General features: G+C 51.4%; 1 protein-coding gene across 1 annotated transcript in view; it reads right to left on the bottom strand.

The window, feature by feature from the left end:
• LOC141074917 (uncharacterized) overlaps positions 1-16,516 on the bottom strand; it is a 48,965-nt gene extending 32,449 nt beyond the window's left edge. Inside the window, exon 1 of the mRNA XM_073562226.1 lies at positions 16,384-16,516. Within this exon, the coding sequence (XP_073418327.1) occupies positions 16,384-16,501 (118 nt within the window). The 5' untranslated portion in view covers positions 16,502-16,516. The remainder of the gene's footprint in view (positions 1-16,383) is intronic.
• Positions 16,517-17,122: the final 606 nt, after the last annotated feature.

The raw sequence follows: 17,122 nt of genomic DNA, 5'->3' as shown, positions 1-17,122 counted from the left end.
AGGTCAGAAAAGGGAGCTGCCTTATACATTCTGGCCAGCAGAGGGGGTTGGTGAGTCAGCTAGAGGTGAGCTGAGGGAGTTGTCATGGAAACGAGAGCAGCTGTGAGGAGAAATGACAAGGCAGATAAACCTGAGGTAAAGAGATCTTTCTGGAAGGTCCAGTCAGTTCAAGAGAGGCAGCTGATCTGACAAGAAGGAAAAGGACACGAGCAGAGACGGAGAGGCTCTGGGGAAGCTAATATTGCATATAGCAGACCCCAGAGCGAAGCGCTAATAGAGGAAAAGGGACATCAGAGTCCTAGGCTGACAGGAGCTGTAAGCCCTGACCGCCGAATCTGAAAGTACAGGGAATTGTAGAGTCTTGTGCGACATTGAGCACCTGAGGGCACGTTAGCGGATAAGGAGCCCGGGGCCGACGGTGAAAAGGACGGTACCCGTGGAATAGGCTCACACTGACAGCCGTACAGGTTAGAGAAACCATCATGAATAGAGGGTCGCAGCTTAGTTATATACAGCGGAGACCCGCACAGCGCAGAAAGGAAGGTCCTAAATGCCCACCTGGCAAGGTGGATCCCCTGAATGCCTCCAGGCGAGCCGGACTCATCCCATCACCTGTATGTGGTGCTCCGGACTGCAACCTATTACCAGTAAACGGTAAAGAAACTGCACCTCTCTGTGTCCTCCTCTCATTTCTCTGCACCCCAACGTTCACAGCCATTTTGACTATCAATCTAACATCTTTGCTCTGGGACTATTGCTCTACCTGTGTGGAGCTATTTTCACCTCAGCTGCGCCACACCAACAGTCTCAGGGGAACAACACCGCAGCGCTGGTCACCTCTGACCAGAATACCACAGGTGGCATCCCGTATTTAACATCTATAAACTTTATTTTCATTTTTACCACACTTCAATATCACACAACTTTCCCCTATTTTGTTACAGGACGCCTCTGGGCCACGGACCGGGTCGCCGCCGCCGTGACACCGTCCCCCATTGAAATTGACGGGCCCGGTACCGAGTACCCCCAGGCCCCGCGGGACACTCCAACTGGCGTCACAAACAGGATTTAGCGAGCCTAGCAAAGCTGGGTACAAGGAGCCTGGCAAAGCTGGGTACAAGGAGCCTGGCAAAGCTGGGTACAAGGAGCCGGGCAAAGCTGGGTACTGTGTGCCACAGACTTTATTAAAGTGAGCGCTCAAGACTTTACTGAGCTTTCAAATAACCGCCATAACTGCGTCACGCAGTGCGTGCGAGCAGAGAGGGGCGTGCCAGTGAAGCTGGAGCTGCGCTCTATTGTGAGCAAGTGAAAAACAGGAAGAAAATGCCCAACGCGGGTGAAGATTCAACGGCGGCCGCAGCCTCCATAATGCCGCTATCAATGCCATATATACCAGGAGCAGCCTGGTTACCACAGTACTCAGGGGAGTCGCACACCCTGAGCGATTTTAAAGAAAGACTATGTAGTTTGTTCAAGGTGTACCCCCTGTCAGAATGCCAAAAAGTCAGTATCCTCATTGGCCAGTTAACTGGTGCGGCTCAGAGGGAAGTAAAGTCCTGGCCGGACACTGATAAAGGGACTGTCCAACAAATCTTGGCCAGGCTGAAAGACACTTGATACCCGCACTGCCACAGAGATAAAAATGAGATTTTTTTGGGTGCAAACAGAGAGTGCAGGACAGTATACGGGACTATGCCCTTAATCTTCAGGAGGCACTACGGGCCGTAAAGCAGGTTGATCCTCAGAGCGTGCAAGATGAAGATAGATTACTAACAGAGCAGTTCATAGAGGGACTCCAGTCTAACAACCAAAGGGCACAGCTGCGCATAATGGCACTACAAAATCCTGAACTGGACTTTGCACACTTTAAAGATATAGCCATCCGAGTGCTGCGTGAACCGAACCCTAGCAGCACAGAGCCCTCTAAGCATCCTGCAAATACATACCAGCAGGAGACAGCATCCTTTCAAAAGACCTCTATTGAGACTGACAAGCCGTCCCAAGATGATGATTCTGCTGCAGACTTACGTCTCCAAGTCAAGGAACTAACTAAAAGTGTGGCTGCACTCACAAAAACTGTGCAGTCCCTGCAAATGATTCCAAAGAAGAAGATCCACCTGGCCTCCAGTCCAGAAGACGTCCCGTGGCGACAGCAGAAGAGGATCCCGCCGACCAGAGGGAGAGACAGCGATCGTTACGACGACGACGGACAGCCCATCTGTCGCCACTGCAACAAGGCAGGACCCCTAGCAAGATACTGTCATTTAAACAAGCAACCCCTGGGGCAAAGGGCCAACCCTCAGGAGAAAGACGACCAGGCCCACCAAATTGGCGAGACAAGTACGTAGGAGGACGACCAGTCTTGCCTGTTGTGATTGGAGGTTTTCCGATGAACGCTCCCAGGTGACAACGATACCATATGTTCTTTTTAAGCAGTACTGGGCAGATTCAGACATTACTCATAGCCCAGATAAAGACCTTGCCATTTTTGCCAGCAATGGTCAGCCCTTGCCTCAGATGGGATATAAAGAAGTGACCATCAAGATTGGCCGAGTAGAATTGCAATCGCAAGGTTTAATAATAGCTGATATTGACAAACGAGAAAGCCATCCTATGATCACTTTAGGCACTAATGTAATTGAAAATTGTCTTGGAGAAATTATTGCTTTGTTACAACAGGTAGCCGAGATCGCAAGCTCCAGTCAGCAACGGGTCCTGCAAAAGGAGATCAGAGCCCTGATGCAGAGACAACAGGTAGAGCTGTCTGGTGGAGAAGTCGGCAGTGTCACAGTAAGTGATCCTTTTCCCATTGCAGTACCTCCCAGGAGCAAAATGTTAATTTGGTGTCGGGCAGCAATAGGCCTAAGGGGTCAAGATTACCAAGCCCTGGTAGAACCCATGTATTCTGATAGTAGGCCCACTATCCTGACAGCCAGAGGGGTAGTTGATGTCTGCAAGGGGAAAGTACCAATACGCATCTTAAATTGTGGGGAGAGGTCCAGTTACCCCGGTATGCCACCCTTGCTAAATTGTTCACCGTCAGTAACAACGCAATCGAGACAATAGAACCCTTGCTTCCGTCTGACAAGGTGGAAGAAAATGGCTCTGAAGGGCAGCAGGAGAATTGGTGTCAGCAGCTATGTAGGCACTGACTCCACCCCTTCACACCAAAAGCATGGGGCTTACCGGGTGGCTCGAGAATTTGAACGGGTCTTCAGCAAGCATCCTTTAGATTTTGGGCAGGCAAAAGGGGTTCAACATCATATCCCCACAGGAGATCATCCACCCATTAAAGAGAGACACAGGCCTGTACCCCCAGCACACTACCAATGTGCCAAGAGTATGTTACAAGAGATGAAGGAGGCTGGGGTAATCAGAGATAGTTGTAGCTCCTGGGCAGCTCCATTAGTCCTCGTTAAGAAGAAAGACAGTACTATGAGAATGTGTGTAGACTACAGGCGGATTAACAGCATTACACATAAAGATGCTTACCCATTGCCTAGAATTGAGGAATCACTAGCTGCACTGAGAATTGCTAATTATTTCTCTACCTTAGATCTCACCAGTGGGTATTGGCAGGTTCCTGTGGCAGAGGCAGACAAAGAGAAGACAGAGTTTACCACACCAATGGGCCTCTGCGAGTTTAACTACATGCTGTTCGGGCTCAGCAATGCGCCAGGAACATTTCAGCGGTTAATGGAATGCTGCCTTGGACATAAAAACTTTGAAACCATTCTGCTGTACCTGGACGACATCACTGTCTTCTCCAAAACCTACGAAGACCATTTGAAGCACCTAGCCGAGGTATTTGAAGCCCTGTCAAACTTTGGCCTGAAAATAAAACCATCCAAATGTCACCTTTTGAAACCCAAGGTGCAGTACTTAGGCCATGTGGTGAGCGCGGAAGGTGTGGCACCCGATCCTGACAAAGTCACCGTTATCCGGGACTGGAAAAGACCCAGCACTATTCATGAAGTGAGGCAATTTCTTGGATTAGTAGGCTACTACTGAAGATTTATCAAGAACTTCACCAAGATAGCAGCACCGCTGCAAGATCTTCTAGTGGGCCAATCCAAGGAGGCCAAGAACAAAAATCTTCCGTTCGAGTGGAACAAAAGGATAGAAGAGTCCTTCAGCAAGTTAAAATTGGCACTCACAGGAAATGAGGTCCTGGCCTACCCTGAATATGCCCAACCATTTGTACTTTACACTGACGCCAGCAACATGGGATTGGGAGCAGTGCTGTCACAAGTGCAGAAAGGCAGAGAGAGAGTGATTGCCTACGCCAGCAGGAAGCTTCGTCCCACTGAGAGGAACCCCGACAACTACAGTTCCTTTAAGCTGGAGTTCCTCGCCATAGTCTGGGCGGTAACAAAGCGCTTTAAGCACTACTTGGCTTCCACAAAGTTCACCATCTACACGGACAATAATCCGCTAACCCACCTTGAAACAGCAAAGCTTGGGGCACTTGAGCAGCGATGGATGACCCGGCTGTCCAACTACGAGCTCACCATCAAGTACCGAGCAGGACATAAGAACGCTAATGCGGATGCGTTGTCCAGGATGCCCAATTCACTAGACGAGCGAGAAGATCCAAAAGAACTCGAAGAAATCGAGTTACCCGCCTTCCACCGTCCAATTGCAGCCCAGCGCTCTCAATGGGTGAAGAATAAGCACTTTATCGTACGAGAGATAAAGTTGAACCCATTACCCCATCATGAGTGGGCAGAGACACAAGATAGTGACCCAGCTATTCGCCTAGTAAAGGAGTGGCTGGCGCATGCTGATTCACACCCTGGTCCAGATGACCCACAGGAAGCACAACAGTTATGGAAGGAAAAAGGCAAGCTGTTCATCTACGAGGGTAAACTGTGTCGGAGGAACATCAACTCGCGCACACACGAACTGGTCTGGCAGGTGGTAATCCCGAAGAGGGATGCGCCAATGATCTTATAGGCGTACCACAATGAAGAAGGACACGTCAGTTGGAAGAAGTTGGAGGTCCTACTTCGTGAAAGATTCTACTGGGTTGGCATGAGGAGTTCCATTGAGAAATGGTGCCGAGAATGTGGCCCATGCAACCTGCGCAGAAAAGACCGAAACATCCAGCGAGCCCCATTACAACCCATCATCACAAAACAGCCGCTTGAACTGTTAGCCCTGGATCACGTGAAGTTAACTCTGAGTAGGAATGGTTACACCTATGCTTTGACCATCGTGGACCATTACTCAAGGTTCTTGGTAGTTGTGCCTGTTAAAGACCAAACAGCGAAGACAGCAGCCAAGGCATTTCAGCAGCACTTTTGTCGACCGCACGGATACCCTGAACAAGTGCTCACCGACCAAGGTCCAGCCTTTGAGGCAGAAGTGTTCCAGGAGTTCTGTAACATGTATGGTTGCAAGAAAATCAGAACGACGCCGTACCATCCACAGACAAATGGTATGTGTGGGAAGATGAACCAGGTGGTCATTGACTTATTGAAGACCTTACCTCTTGAAGAACGAAACCAGTGGCCAGAGAATTTGCCAGATCTGGTAGATCTATATAATCATATACCGGTAAATTCTACAAATTGCACTCCGGCCTACCTGATGAGAGCGAGACCTGGCAAGTTACCTATTGATTTAGACATGGAAGTCTTAACACCTGAGACAACAACACCAGATGCAGACTGGGATACAGAGTGGCAGCAACAATACCGCAAGGTACAAGAATGTGTGGAGAAAAGTTTGTCCCAAGCAAGACAGAGGCAGGAAAGGAATTACAATCGAAATTCCCCTGCAGTTCCCTTGACACCAGGAGAAAAAGTACTTAAAAGAAAGAGACGTGTTCACAAACTAGATGACCAGTGGGAGGCAGAGCCTTACACCGTGATACCATCAGACTTCAATAACACCAAAGTATGTATCATCAGCAAAAATGGAGGCAAAACCTTCGAAGCAGTCTCAAGAGATCATCTAAAGATGTGCCCTGATCAATTGAAGGACAACAAAGAAGTCCAAGACACTCCACAACCCATAGTAGAGGTGGAAGAAAAGATTCAAACTATACTTGGAGAATTTCCTCGGACGTGGACACAAGTAAATCAGGCAATAGTAGTACCAGTACTAACCTTTCATCAGCCTACTGCACCAGATGAAGAAGAGACTCTAAATGAAATGGCTCCAGTAACAGATACCACATCTGCAGAGGAATGCGGAAATCTGTCCTCTGCTAACAGCGAATCTGACAATCTCATGGTGATATGCAAATAAAGTCCGTGGAGCCTCATTTAAGGGTACCGTTACACCTAGCGACTCACCAGCGATCCCGACCAGCGATATGACGCGGTCAGGATCGCTGGTGCATCTCTAGGTGGTCGCTAGTGAGCTGCCACACAGGCAGATCTCACCAGCGACATCGCTGGGGACGGGGATCGCTACTTTCCTGTCAGACGCGGCGATCCTGCGTCCTCCCGCCCGGCTCCACGCGTCGCTCATCGTCACAGCAGGAAGCCCAGCAGGAAGCTGACGACGAGAAATGATCCAGGAGCTTCTCGCGTGATCAGCGATAACCAACGGGGGAGCCGGTCGGAGGCAAGTATCGGTCACAAAATCGGTGACTTTACAGCGATATTGCTAGCGATATCGCAGTGTGTAACGGGGGCTTAAGAGTCTCAAACACGGGACTAGCCAGATCTTCCTCCAGGGAAGGAACCAGCCAAGGAGTGGCTTCTTACGGAAACCACCATTACCACCATATTAAGTGGCCCTTTAAGTCAATATCCAGCTCTTTACGAGTTTACAGATATGACAAGAGAAATACCAAGGCCAGGTATCCATCCACAGACAGCTGTTTCGGGGTGTTGCCCCTCATCAGTGTGGAGTAGGATTCTGGCTAGGTGGGAGCAATGCCTAGTAGACCAACATCACGAAACAATCATTGACCTCGGGGAGACCAGTCAAAAAAAACATTGCGGCAGCCGGCAAAGGCACTCAATCAGTGAAATCCTAGGTGCATTGCTCCCTGGGAAATACAAATATGCAAATAAAGTCCGTGGAGCCTCATTTAAGAGTCTCAAACACGGGACTAGCCAGATCTTCCTCCAGGGAAGGACCCAGCCAAGGAGTGGCTCCTTACGGAGACCACCATTACCACCATATTAAGTGGCCCTTTAAGTCAATATCCAGCTCTTTACGAGTTTACAGATATGACAAGGGAAATACCGAGGCTGGAGGAAGATCTGGCTAGTCCCGTGGTAGGCTATCCATCTAGCTAGAGTAGCCTTTGAAGCTTTCTTCCCTCTGTTCTTCCCGGCCATCTGGACAAAGAGATTTGAGTCCATTCTCCAGCCCTCTATGAGTTTTACATATTGTAGCACTGTCCTCTTTACATCCAAGGAGTGAAGAGAACGTTCCTTCTCGTTGTTGTAATACTGACAGAAAGTGGGTAGCATGATTTCTTAGTTTCTATGGAAGTCAGTAATTACCTTGGGAAGAAATGCAGGATCTAATTTTAAGATAATAAAGTCCTCCTGAATCTTTAAATATGGGTCTCTTATGGAAAGAGCCTGGATCTCCCCTATCCGCCTTGCTGAAATTATAGCAATTAGGAAGACTGTATTGAACGTTACCGACCTTAGGTCTGCTTGGTCTAGAGGTTCGTATGGGTCTTTCCGAAGTTAATTTAGAACTAAGCTGAGGTCCCAGGAGGGCACAGAGCTACATATTGTGGGCCTAATACATTGAGTAGCTTTAATGAACCAAACCACCCAGGGGTGATCGGCCAGCGGATAGTCAAAAAAGGAGCTCAGGGCTGAAATCTGCCGTTTTAATGTACTGGGCGTAAGAACCATATCGAAGCCTGCTTGAAGGAAATCTAGGATCTGAGGAATATTTGAACTCTGAGCAACAGATATTGGACCCGTGCTTTGTGAGCAGAATTTCTTCCAGACCTTCAGATAAATAGCCGAGGTCACCGGCTTTCTGCTTTTTTGCATAGTTGAGATGACTACTTCTTCTGACAAACCTTTTGACCTCAAGATCTCCTTCTCAGGATCCATGCTGACAGCTGTAACATCTCTAGATTCTGATGAACCAGCGGCCCTTGAACCAGAAGGTCCCGCCTTGATGGAAGGAGAATTGGATCTTCCAACGCCATCCATTTCAATAGGGAGAACTAGCTCCTCTTGGGCCAGTACGGAACTATTAAGATTACCAATGTGTAGCTCTCCGGTATCTTCCTCAGGACTCTCAGTATCAGCGCGAATGGTGGAAATGCGTAAGCAAGCTCCATATCCCAGCTCTGTGCCAAGTCATCTACCCAGGTTGAATTGTCTTTTGGATGTAACGAGAAAAATTATTTTGTCTTTGCATTCCTCCTTGAGGCAAATAGATCTATTTGTGGTGTGCCCCAGTGTCGGGTTAGCTGAACAAAGACGTCTTTGTTTAGAGTCCATTCCGAGGGCTGCACTTTTTCCCTGCTGAGATAGTCCGCTATCTGATTTTTTGAGCCTTTCAGATGCACGGATGTGATGGATTTTACCGTGAGCTCTGCCCAGGAAAAAATTGCTAGGTTCTGCAGGTGACGGTGCCTCGGACCCGCTTGATGTAGAAGGAAGGATACCGTGGTCGAGTTGTCCGAGAAGACCCTGACGTGCCAATCGTGTATCTCTTTTTGGAATCTTCTCAGTGCTTCACAAACTGCTGTGAGTTCCCTGTGATTTGAGGAACTGTTGCGTACAGATGTGGGCCATGTTCCTTGAACGTACCGTCCTTCTATGTGAGCTCCCCAGCCACTGAGGTTTGCATCCGTGGTGATGTTTTTGCATGGGAACATCTTCCAGGGTCTCCCTTCCCTGAGGTTTGCTATGCTGGTCCACCATAGCAGAGACTGTTTTACCTCTCTGGGTAGTAACATCCTGTTGTCCAATGAAGTCTTCTTGCCGTCCCATACCGAAAGGACCTCTCGTTGCAGGATCCTTGAGTGGAACTGACTCCATTGGACTCTGGGGATACAAGAAGTCATTAGACCTAAAAGCCTCATGGCTTTCCTGATGGATATATCTTTTCGTTTTATTAACACTTGAACCTCTCGCTTGATTTTCTGTTGTTTTTCCACTGGAAGGAATGAGCACTCCTGTTCAGAGTCTAGAAGTACCCCTAGGAACGTCTTCTTCCTTTCTGGGGCGAGACTTGATTTTTTAAAATGTATTACCCACCCCATTCTCTGCAGGAGTGACGATGTTGCTGTTAGAGACTCTTCCATCTGTTGTGGTGAGTCTGTCACAAGCAGAAGGTCATCCAGACACGGGATGATGAGAATGTTCTCTTCTCTCAAGGCGGCCATAACCTCTGCCATGAGCTTTGTGAATATACGTAGGGCAGAGGCGAGACCGAATGGCAGGCACCAGAACTGGAAATGGTGTATTCTCCCCTGGTCTTTTATCGCACATGGCAATAAGCAATTTTGAGATCTAGTGTGCTCATTACTGAATTCTTCCTTATCAATGGTATGATTGATCTGTAAACTACCCACTGATTTAATGGTTTTAAGTTTATTATCGTACGATATTCCCCTCGTGGTTTTCTTTTTTATAGAAAACATACTGGAATAACGTCCCTGGAAATGTTGGGGACGGGGCACCTGAATTATGACCTGCAGTTCTGTAAGCTCTTGTATATCTTTTAGAAGTCTTTGGTGGACCGCTGGAGACTCGGTATGTGTTAAGCAATATCTTTTGGGAGGTAGCTGGGTAAATTCTATCCTGTACCCTTGAGTAACTGTCTGCAGGATCCAGGAATTCTGGGTGATATCCAGCCAGCCTTCCAGGAACTATTGCAACCTTCCCCCAATACTTCTGGCGTCATTGTCTGCTGGGTCTTGCTGCTTGGTCTCAAAAGGAGCCTCTACCTTTGCCACCTCTAGGTTAGCTCCATCTGCCAGACTTCCCCTTTCCTTTATAGTCCTGTCTAGGGTGGGAACGAGTCCTCTGAAATGACGGCATCTTCCGTGGTTTATCTTCGGGAAAGCCCTTCTTTTTATCCGATGCTTTCTCAAGCAACTCATCTAGAACAGGTCCGAATACATGTAGACCTGAGAATGGAATTGAGCATAGTTTGTTCTTTGACTGGGTATCCCCCCCTTCCAGGATCGTAGCCACAGGGCCTGCCTTGCTGCATTTGATAGTGCGTTATTTCTGGCTGCAAACCGGACTGACTCTGCTGATGCATCTGCCATAAAGTCCATTGCCATTCTCAGAAATGGTAGTGATTTCAAAATTTCCTCCCTGGGAGCCCTGTCCTTAATGTGGCTTTCTAGGCCACAGACTCATAGACCTGGCTACTGGGGTGGCTGCTATGCTTGTCTTCATGATGGCTGCCGATGATTCCCAGGCTTTCTTAAGGATGTCCTCTGATCTCTTGTCCATGGGATCTTTTAGACCAGATGAGTCCTCGAAAGGGATTGCCGTATTTTTTAGAGACCCTAGCAACAGGAATGTCGATCTTTGGTACGGAGTCCCATACCTTAGTTTCCTCCGGATCGAAAGGGAAGGCGGTATTTGAAATCTCTTGGGACTACTAAATTTTTTCCCACGTCTTCCCATTCTTCCAGTATCATTGCCGTTATATGGTTGTTAACTGGAAACACTCTATTCCTGCGAGCTCTCAGGCTGCTAAACATCTAATCTTGAATTGACAAAGGTTCCGTGGAGTCCTCTACCTTCATGGTACTCCTTACAGCCTGTAGGAGCACGTCAGTGTTCTCAGACAAAAACAGACATCTTTTCCGTTCCTCCAGAAATACTGAAGAACTCTCGCCCTCACCGGAGTCTGGATCAGAGTATCCGGATCTCTCTCCTTCCTCTGAACTTGGATCCATATCCCAGCTGGGCCTTTTAGGATAAGGGGATTGGGGTGGCACTAACGCTGAGACAGTAGCCTGAACCTCATCCCTGATCATGGTCCTTATGTTGGTCAGTAAGGAAGTCTGTTCGTCCTTAAGCAGTTTAGCGATACATGCTTCACATAGCTTCTTGTCGTGACTCTCTGGGAGTCTGGCAGAGCATAACGGACATTTTTTAGCCTTCTTTTTGGTAGCTGTAGTAGACCACTTAGGGATGTCCTTGTCTTAAAGGGAAGATGTAGAGAGAAGGTCCTGTAGCTATTGGATCTGAAGCCCAGCTAAACGACCCTCACCACGTTTAGCCACATGGTCCATGGACAGCTCTAAGGACTGGACGTCAGGGCGGTTAGCACCCTCCATCTTACTAAATCAGGTGTGCTGTCAGTTGTCCGTCATTAAGTAATCAGCCTTACCCAGCTTCAAGACATCTGAATTGTCCTCCTTCCGACCTCAGCTGCTGTCAATCTTAGTGTTGCAGGTACTCCGCCGTACTGCGCATGCGCTGCTTGGAACGCACGTTGACCAGCCTGGAGTCACCTGCACCCGGCGCCATGATGTCTTGGGAATCCCAAGACACACACACCCCCCCGGGTCCTGATTCGGTCCCCGGCCAATCCGGAGAGCTGGAAATCCTGATCCTCGGCCAGACCCCGGATCCGCCCCCTGGATGTCATCATTGGCGCGTCTCGCGTGAGCATTGCGAGCTGGAAGCCCATGAGACGCCGGCTGGTAACTTTGCCTCTCCAGCCGCCCCCGGCGTCCTGAGGCCGTAAGCCGTCACTGGCGTGCCTCCTGATCCGGAAGTCCCGACCTGAGGTGTCGGAAGCCCGGGAAACCACAGCAGCAACCGCTGTCCAGAGCCCCCTGTAGAAGGATGAGGCAGCTATCGGGAGCCCACTGCTCAACTGAAACACTGAGGGACCTCCGTTGGTATCAGTGATGTTGTGGAGCCCACCGTCCACCGGGACTTCACCAGCCCAGAGCCCCCCCTAGGGAGGGATATGGCTGTTCCCTGGAGCAATCTGCTCCCCGGACCCTGATACCATCTGGCACCAAGTAACTTCCAATTTTCGCAGCGCTCCTTTCCGGCGTCTATCCCTGATAGGGACAGAAAAAACACTGAAGGGTGGTGGTGGGGAGGGGCTTTTTAACCTCTTCTGTGATCCTGTCCCTATCAAGGATAAGGACAACCTCCTGGTGGTGCTGTCAGGAGGGACATCCTGGAAAATAATAATAATCCCCCACATGATGGGGGGAGGAGGTGCAGCAGTTGGCACCTGCGCTTCATCATCATCAGAGATGTGCTGCCGTGATCCCAATGACTCATCCTCAGACAGAACAAGTGGTCGGGCATCAGTGACCTCAGTCTCTTCCACTTCTGGGGCAGGTGGATGAGACACAGAACCACAACCAGCAGTCATGAAAAGCAGAAGTGACTGCTGCATGACATGGGGCTCAGACAGCTCTGAGGTGTGAGACAGATGCCCCTGACAGGTGCCAATCCTGCGCCTTCAGTATAGGACCGGGGGGAAGACAAAGTGAAGGCTCTGGAGACACTCTCAGCATCCAGTCTAAAGCCTCCTCTACCTGATCTGGCCTCACCATTCATCCAGCGGTACTCGGGCCTACGAAGTTACACAGAAAGTCCTGTCACCTGCGCGCACCAGAGGAACAGAACAGCCACGTCCTCCATCTCCCTGCACCGGTTACTCCACCACGCCCTCTATTTGACGCTCTCCTCATTCGGCTTGTATACAGAGAGACCGTGGTCAGCACATCATTACACCGCCTGTGTGCAGCGCGCCCCTACAGAGCCGGTCTCAGAGTAACCTCCTCCTCCTGGTTCAAGGTGATTAGTTTTCTCTGTTTATTCCGTCGTATTGTAAGTCATTTCCCATCCCCGTTTGTTTTCAGGCGCTTGTCCTGCTCTCACCCCCATTACCTCCCTGCTGCGGCCCCTCGCCCTCACTATGGCCATTCTACAGCATCATAGGTCGGGTCCCCACTGACTCCTATTGGGTTTGTGTTCGGGGTGACGTTCGGATGCTGAACCCGACCATCCACGCTCAGCTCCTCCTCCATGGCTCCTCCATTCCCCCATGACTCCGCTCCTCCCCAGTGACTCCACTCCTCCCCTGTGACTCCGCTCCTCCACAGTGACTCCTCCATTCCCCTGTGACTCCGCTCCTCCCTCCTGACTCCACTCCTCCCCTGTGACTCCGCTCCTCCCCAGTGACTCCTCCATTCCCCTGTGACTCCGCTCCTCCTCAGTGACTCCTCCATTCCCCTGTGACTCCGCTCCTCCCTTGTGACTCCACTCCTCCCCTGTGACTCCGCTCCTCCCCAGTGACTCCTCCATTCCCCCGTGACTCCGCTCCTCCCCCGTGACTCCGCTCCTCCCCCGTGACTCCGCTCCTCCCCCGTGACTCCGCTCCTCCCCCGTGACTCCGCTCCTCCCCCGTGACTCCTCCATTCCCCTGTGACTCCTCCATTCCCCTGTGACTCCTCCATTCCCCTGTGACTCCTCCATTCCCCTGTGACTCCTCCATTCCCCTGTGACTCCTCCATTCCCCTGTGACTCCTCCATTCCCCTGTGACTCCTCCATTCCCCTGTGACTCCTCCATTCCCCTGTGACTCCTCCATTCCCCTGTGACTCCTCCATTCCCCTGTGACTCCTCCATTCCCCTGTGACTCCTCCATTCCCCTGTGACTCCTCCATTCCCCTGTGACTCCTCCATTCCCCTGTGACTCCTCCATTCCCCTTCAGATTTTGGAATAAATTCTCGGACTTTTGTGCGCTGCCAGATAAATTCACCAATCCAATATTTAGGAGAAAGATTAATCCATTTATTTCCCAACGCGTTTCGAAATGTATACCATTTCTTCATCAGGGGATGACAATATATGATCAAACAGAACTGTCATTCATCCCCTGATGAAGAAATGGTATACATTTCGAAACGCGTTGGGAAATAAATGGATTAATCTTTCTCCTAAATATTGGATTGGTGAATTTATCTGGCAGCGCACAAAAGTCCGAGAATTTATTCCAAAATCTGATGTGTAAGCGGTCACAGAGCTGACCTTTGGACGTGCAGCAAGCAGATTACTGATCCTACATGCTTGAACCTCTCCTAAAAAGGGTGAGTATAATCTAAATTACTTTTCCAGCATTAACCTGGATAAGACCCTATTGCGCTCTTTGTGTTCCTTTAGTTTTGACACTTTGGAATTCCTCCATTCCCCTGTGACTCCTCCATTCCCCTGTGACTCCGCTCCTCCCTTGTAACTCCTCTTTTCCCCCTGTGACTCCGCTCCTCCCCTGTGACTCCGCTCCTCCCCTGTGACTCCTCCATTCCCCTGTGAGTCCGCTCCTCCCTTGTAACTCCTCTTTTCCCCCAGTGAGTCCGCTCCTCCCCAGTGACTCCTCCATCCCCCTGACTCCTCTCCTCCCCTGTGACTCCGCTCCTCCCTCATGACTCCTCCATTCCCCTGTGAGTCCGCTCCTCCCCAGTGACTCCTCCATTCCCCTGTGAGTCCGCTCCTCCCCAGTGACTCCGCTCCTCCCCAGTGACTCCGCTCCTCCCCAGTGACTCCGCTCCTCCCCAGTGACTCCGCTCCTCCCCAGTGACTCCTCCATTCCCCTGTGACTCCGCTCCTCCCCTGTGACTCCGCTCCTCCCCTGTGACTCCGCTCCTCCCCTGTGACTCCGCTCCTCCCCTGTGACTCCGCTCCTCCCCTGTGACTCCGCTCCTCCCCTGTGACTCCGCTCCTCCCCTGTGACTCCTCCATGAACCCTGTAACTCCGCTCCTCCCTTGTAACTCCTCTTTTCCCCCAGTGACTCCACTCCTCCCCTGTGACTCCTCCGCTCCTCCCCTGTGACTCCTCCGCTCCTTCCCTGTGACTCCTCCGCTCCTTCCCTGTGACTCCTCCGCTCCTTCCCTGTGACTCCTCCGCTCCTCCCCTGTGACTCCGCTCCTCCCCTGTGACTCCTCCATTCCCCTGTGACTCCTCCATTCCCCTGTGACTCCTCCATTCCCTTGTAACTCCTCTTTTCCCCCAGTGACTCCGCTCCTCCCCTGTGACTCCGCTCCTCCCCTGTGACTCCGCTCCTCCCCTGTGACTCCTCCATTCCCCTGTGAGTCCGCTCCTCCCTTGTAACTCCTCTTTTCCCCCAGTGAGTCCGCTCCTCCCCAGTGACTCCTCCATCCCCCTGACTCCTCTCCTCCCCTGTGACTCCTCCTCTCCTCCCCTGTGACTCCTCCGCTCCTCCCCTGTGACTCCTCCGCTCCTCCCCTGTGACTCCTCCGCTCCTCCCCTGTGACTCCGCTCCTCCCCTGTGACTCCGCTCCTCCCCTGTGACTCCTCCATTCCCCTGTGACTCCTCTCCTCCCCTGTGACTCCGCTCCTCCCTCGTGACTCCTCCATTCCCGTGAGTCCGCTCCTCCCTCGTGACTCCTCCATTCCCCTGTGACTCCTCCCCAGTGACTCCTCCATTCCCCTGTGAGTCCGCTCCTCCCTCGTGACTCCACTCCTCCCGTGACTCCGCTCCTCCCTAGTGACTCCTCCATTCCCCTCGTGACTCCGCTCCTCCCTCGTGACTCCGCTCCTCCCCTGTGACTCCTCCATTCCCCTGTGACTCCTCCATTCCCCTGTGACTCCTCCATTCCCCTGTGACTCCTCCATTCCCCTGTGACTCCTCCATTCCCCTGTGACTCCGCTCCTCCCTTGTAACTCCTCTTTTCCCCCAGTGACTCCGCTCCTCCCCTGTGACTCCGCTCCTCCCCTGTGACTCCGCTCCTCCCCTGTGACTCCTCCATTCCCCTGTGAGTCCGCTCCTCCCTTGTAACTCCTCTTTTCCCCCAGTGAGTCCGCTCCTCCCCAGTGACTCCTCCATCCCCCTGACTCCTCTCCTCCCCTGTGACTCCGCTCCTCCCTCATGACTCCTCCATTCCCCTGTGAGTCCGCTCCTCCCTCGTGACTCCTCCATTCCCCTGTGACTCCGCTCCTCCCCAGTGACTCCTCCATTCCCCTGTGACTCCGCTCCTCCCCTGTGACTCCGCTCCTCCCCTGTGACTCCTCCATGAACCCTGTAACTCCGCTCCTCCCTTGTAACTCCTCTTTTCCCCCAGTGACTCCGCTCCTCCCTCATGACTCCTCCATTCCCCTGTGAGTCCGCTCCTCCCTTGTAACTCCTCTTTTCCCCCAGTGACTCCTCCATCCCCCTGACTCCTCTCCTCCACTGTGACTCCGCTCCCCTGTGACTTCTCCATTCCCCTGTAACTCCGCTCCTCCCCTGTCTGAGCTCTCAGGTGCTACAGGCTGCGGCTATGGATGACTGACTGCAGCGGTTCAGTAATTCGGCTGCTGATTGTGCTATAAATTATTTTAATCAAAAACAACATTTTTTTTGGTATCAGACTATTCTCACAGTGCAAATACAAGAGCCCGGACTCAGCGGCACCAAACAGTCACCAAACCCTCCTGTCATCTCACCGGAATGGCGGGAACCGGAAATCTGCTGCTGGCTGACCCCAGAGAACACGAGCTGCGCACACCCGGGACGGAGCGGCTGCACTGAGCGCGGGAGGACCTGTGGTGACGTCACCGTCATGTGACCAGGGGGCGGGGCTCAGGAGAGAGGTGGTGAAGGACCTGTGGTGACGTCACCGTCATGTGACCAGGGGGCGGGGCTCAGAAGAGGAGGTGAACGAGCTGTGGTGACGTCACCGTTATGTGATCGGGGGCGGGGCTCAGGAGAGAAGAGGTGAAGGACCTGTGGTGACGTCGCCGTCATGTGACCAGGGGGCGGGGCTCAGGAGAGAAGAGGTGAAGGACCTGTGGTGACGTCGCCGTCATGTGACCAGGGGGCGGGGCTCAGGAGAAGTTGTGAAGGAGCTGTGGTGACGTTACCGTCATGTGACCACAAGGGGTGGGTCACCTCTACACTCCCGAGCTCCGCCCCTGATCACATGATAATAATAATAATAATAATAATAATAAATGTTAATAATAAGTGTGTAACAGTACGGACACAGAGGGCTAATGGATGCATAAAGCATGTGGGAACATGATGCTGGGAACCTGGTTATGGTAAAACTTTTGGCTGTGCCACACAGGGATAGATTAGGTTAGTGCGTTGAGGCGATAGGCCAGTCTGAATAAATGCGTTTTCAGGACACGCTTAAAAGTGTGGGGATTGGGGACTAATCGTATTGACCTGGGAAGTGCATTC

This window comes from Dendrobates tinctorius, unplaced genomic scaffold (genome assembly GCF_039654945.1).
Source record: "Dendrobates tinctorius isolate UK_male_01 unplaced genomic scaffold, ASM3965494v1 ptg000342l, whole genome shotgun sequence".
NCBI classification, from domain to species: domain Eukaryota; kingdom Metazoa; phylum Chordata; class Amphibia; order Anura; family Dendrobatidae; genus Dendrobates; species Dendrobates tinctorius.
This window is presented reverse-complemented; position numbering and strand designations above follow the sequence as displayed.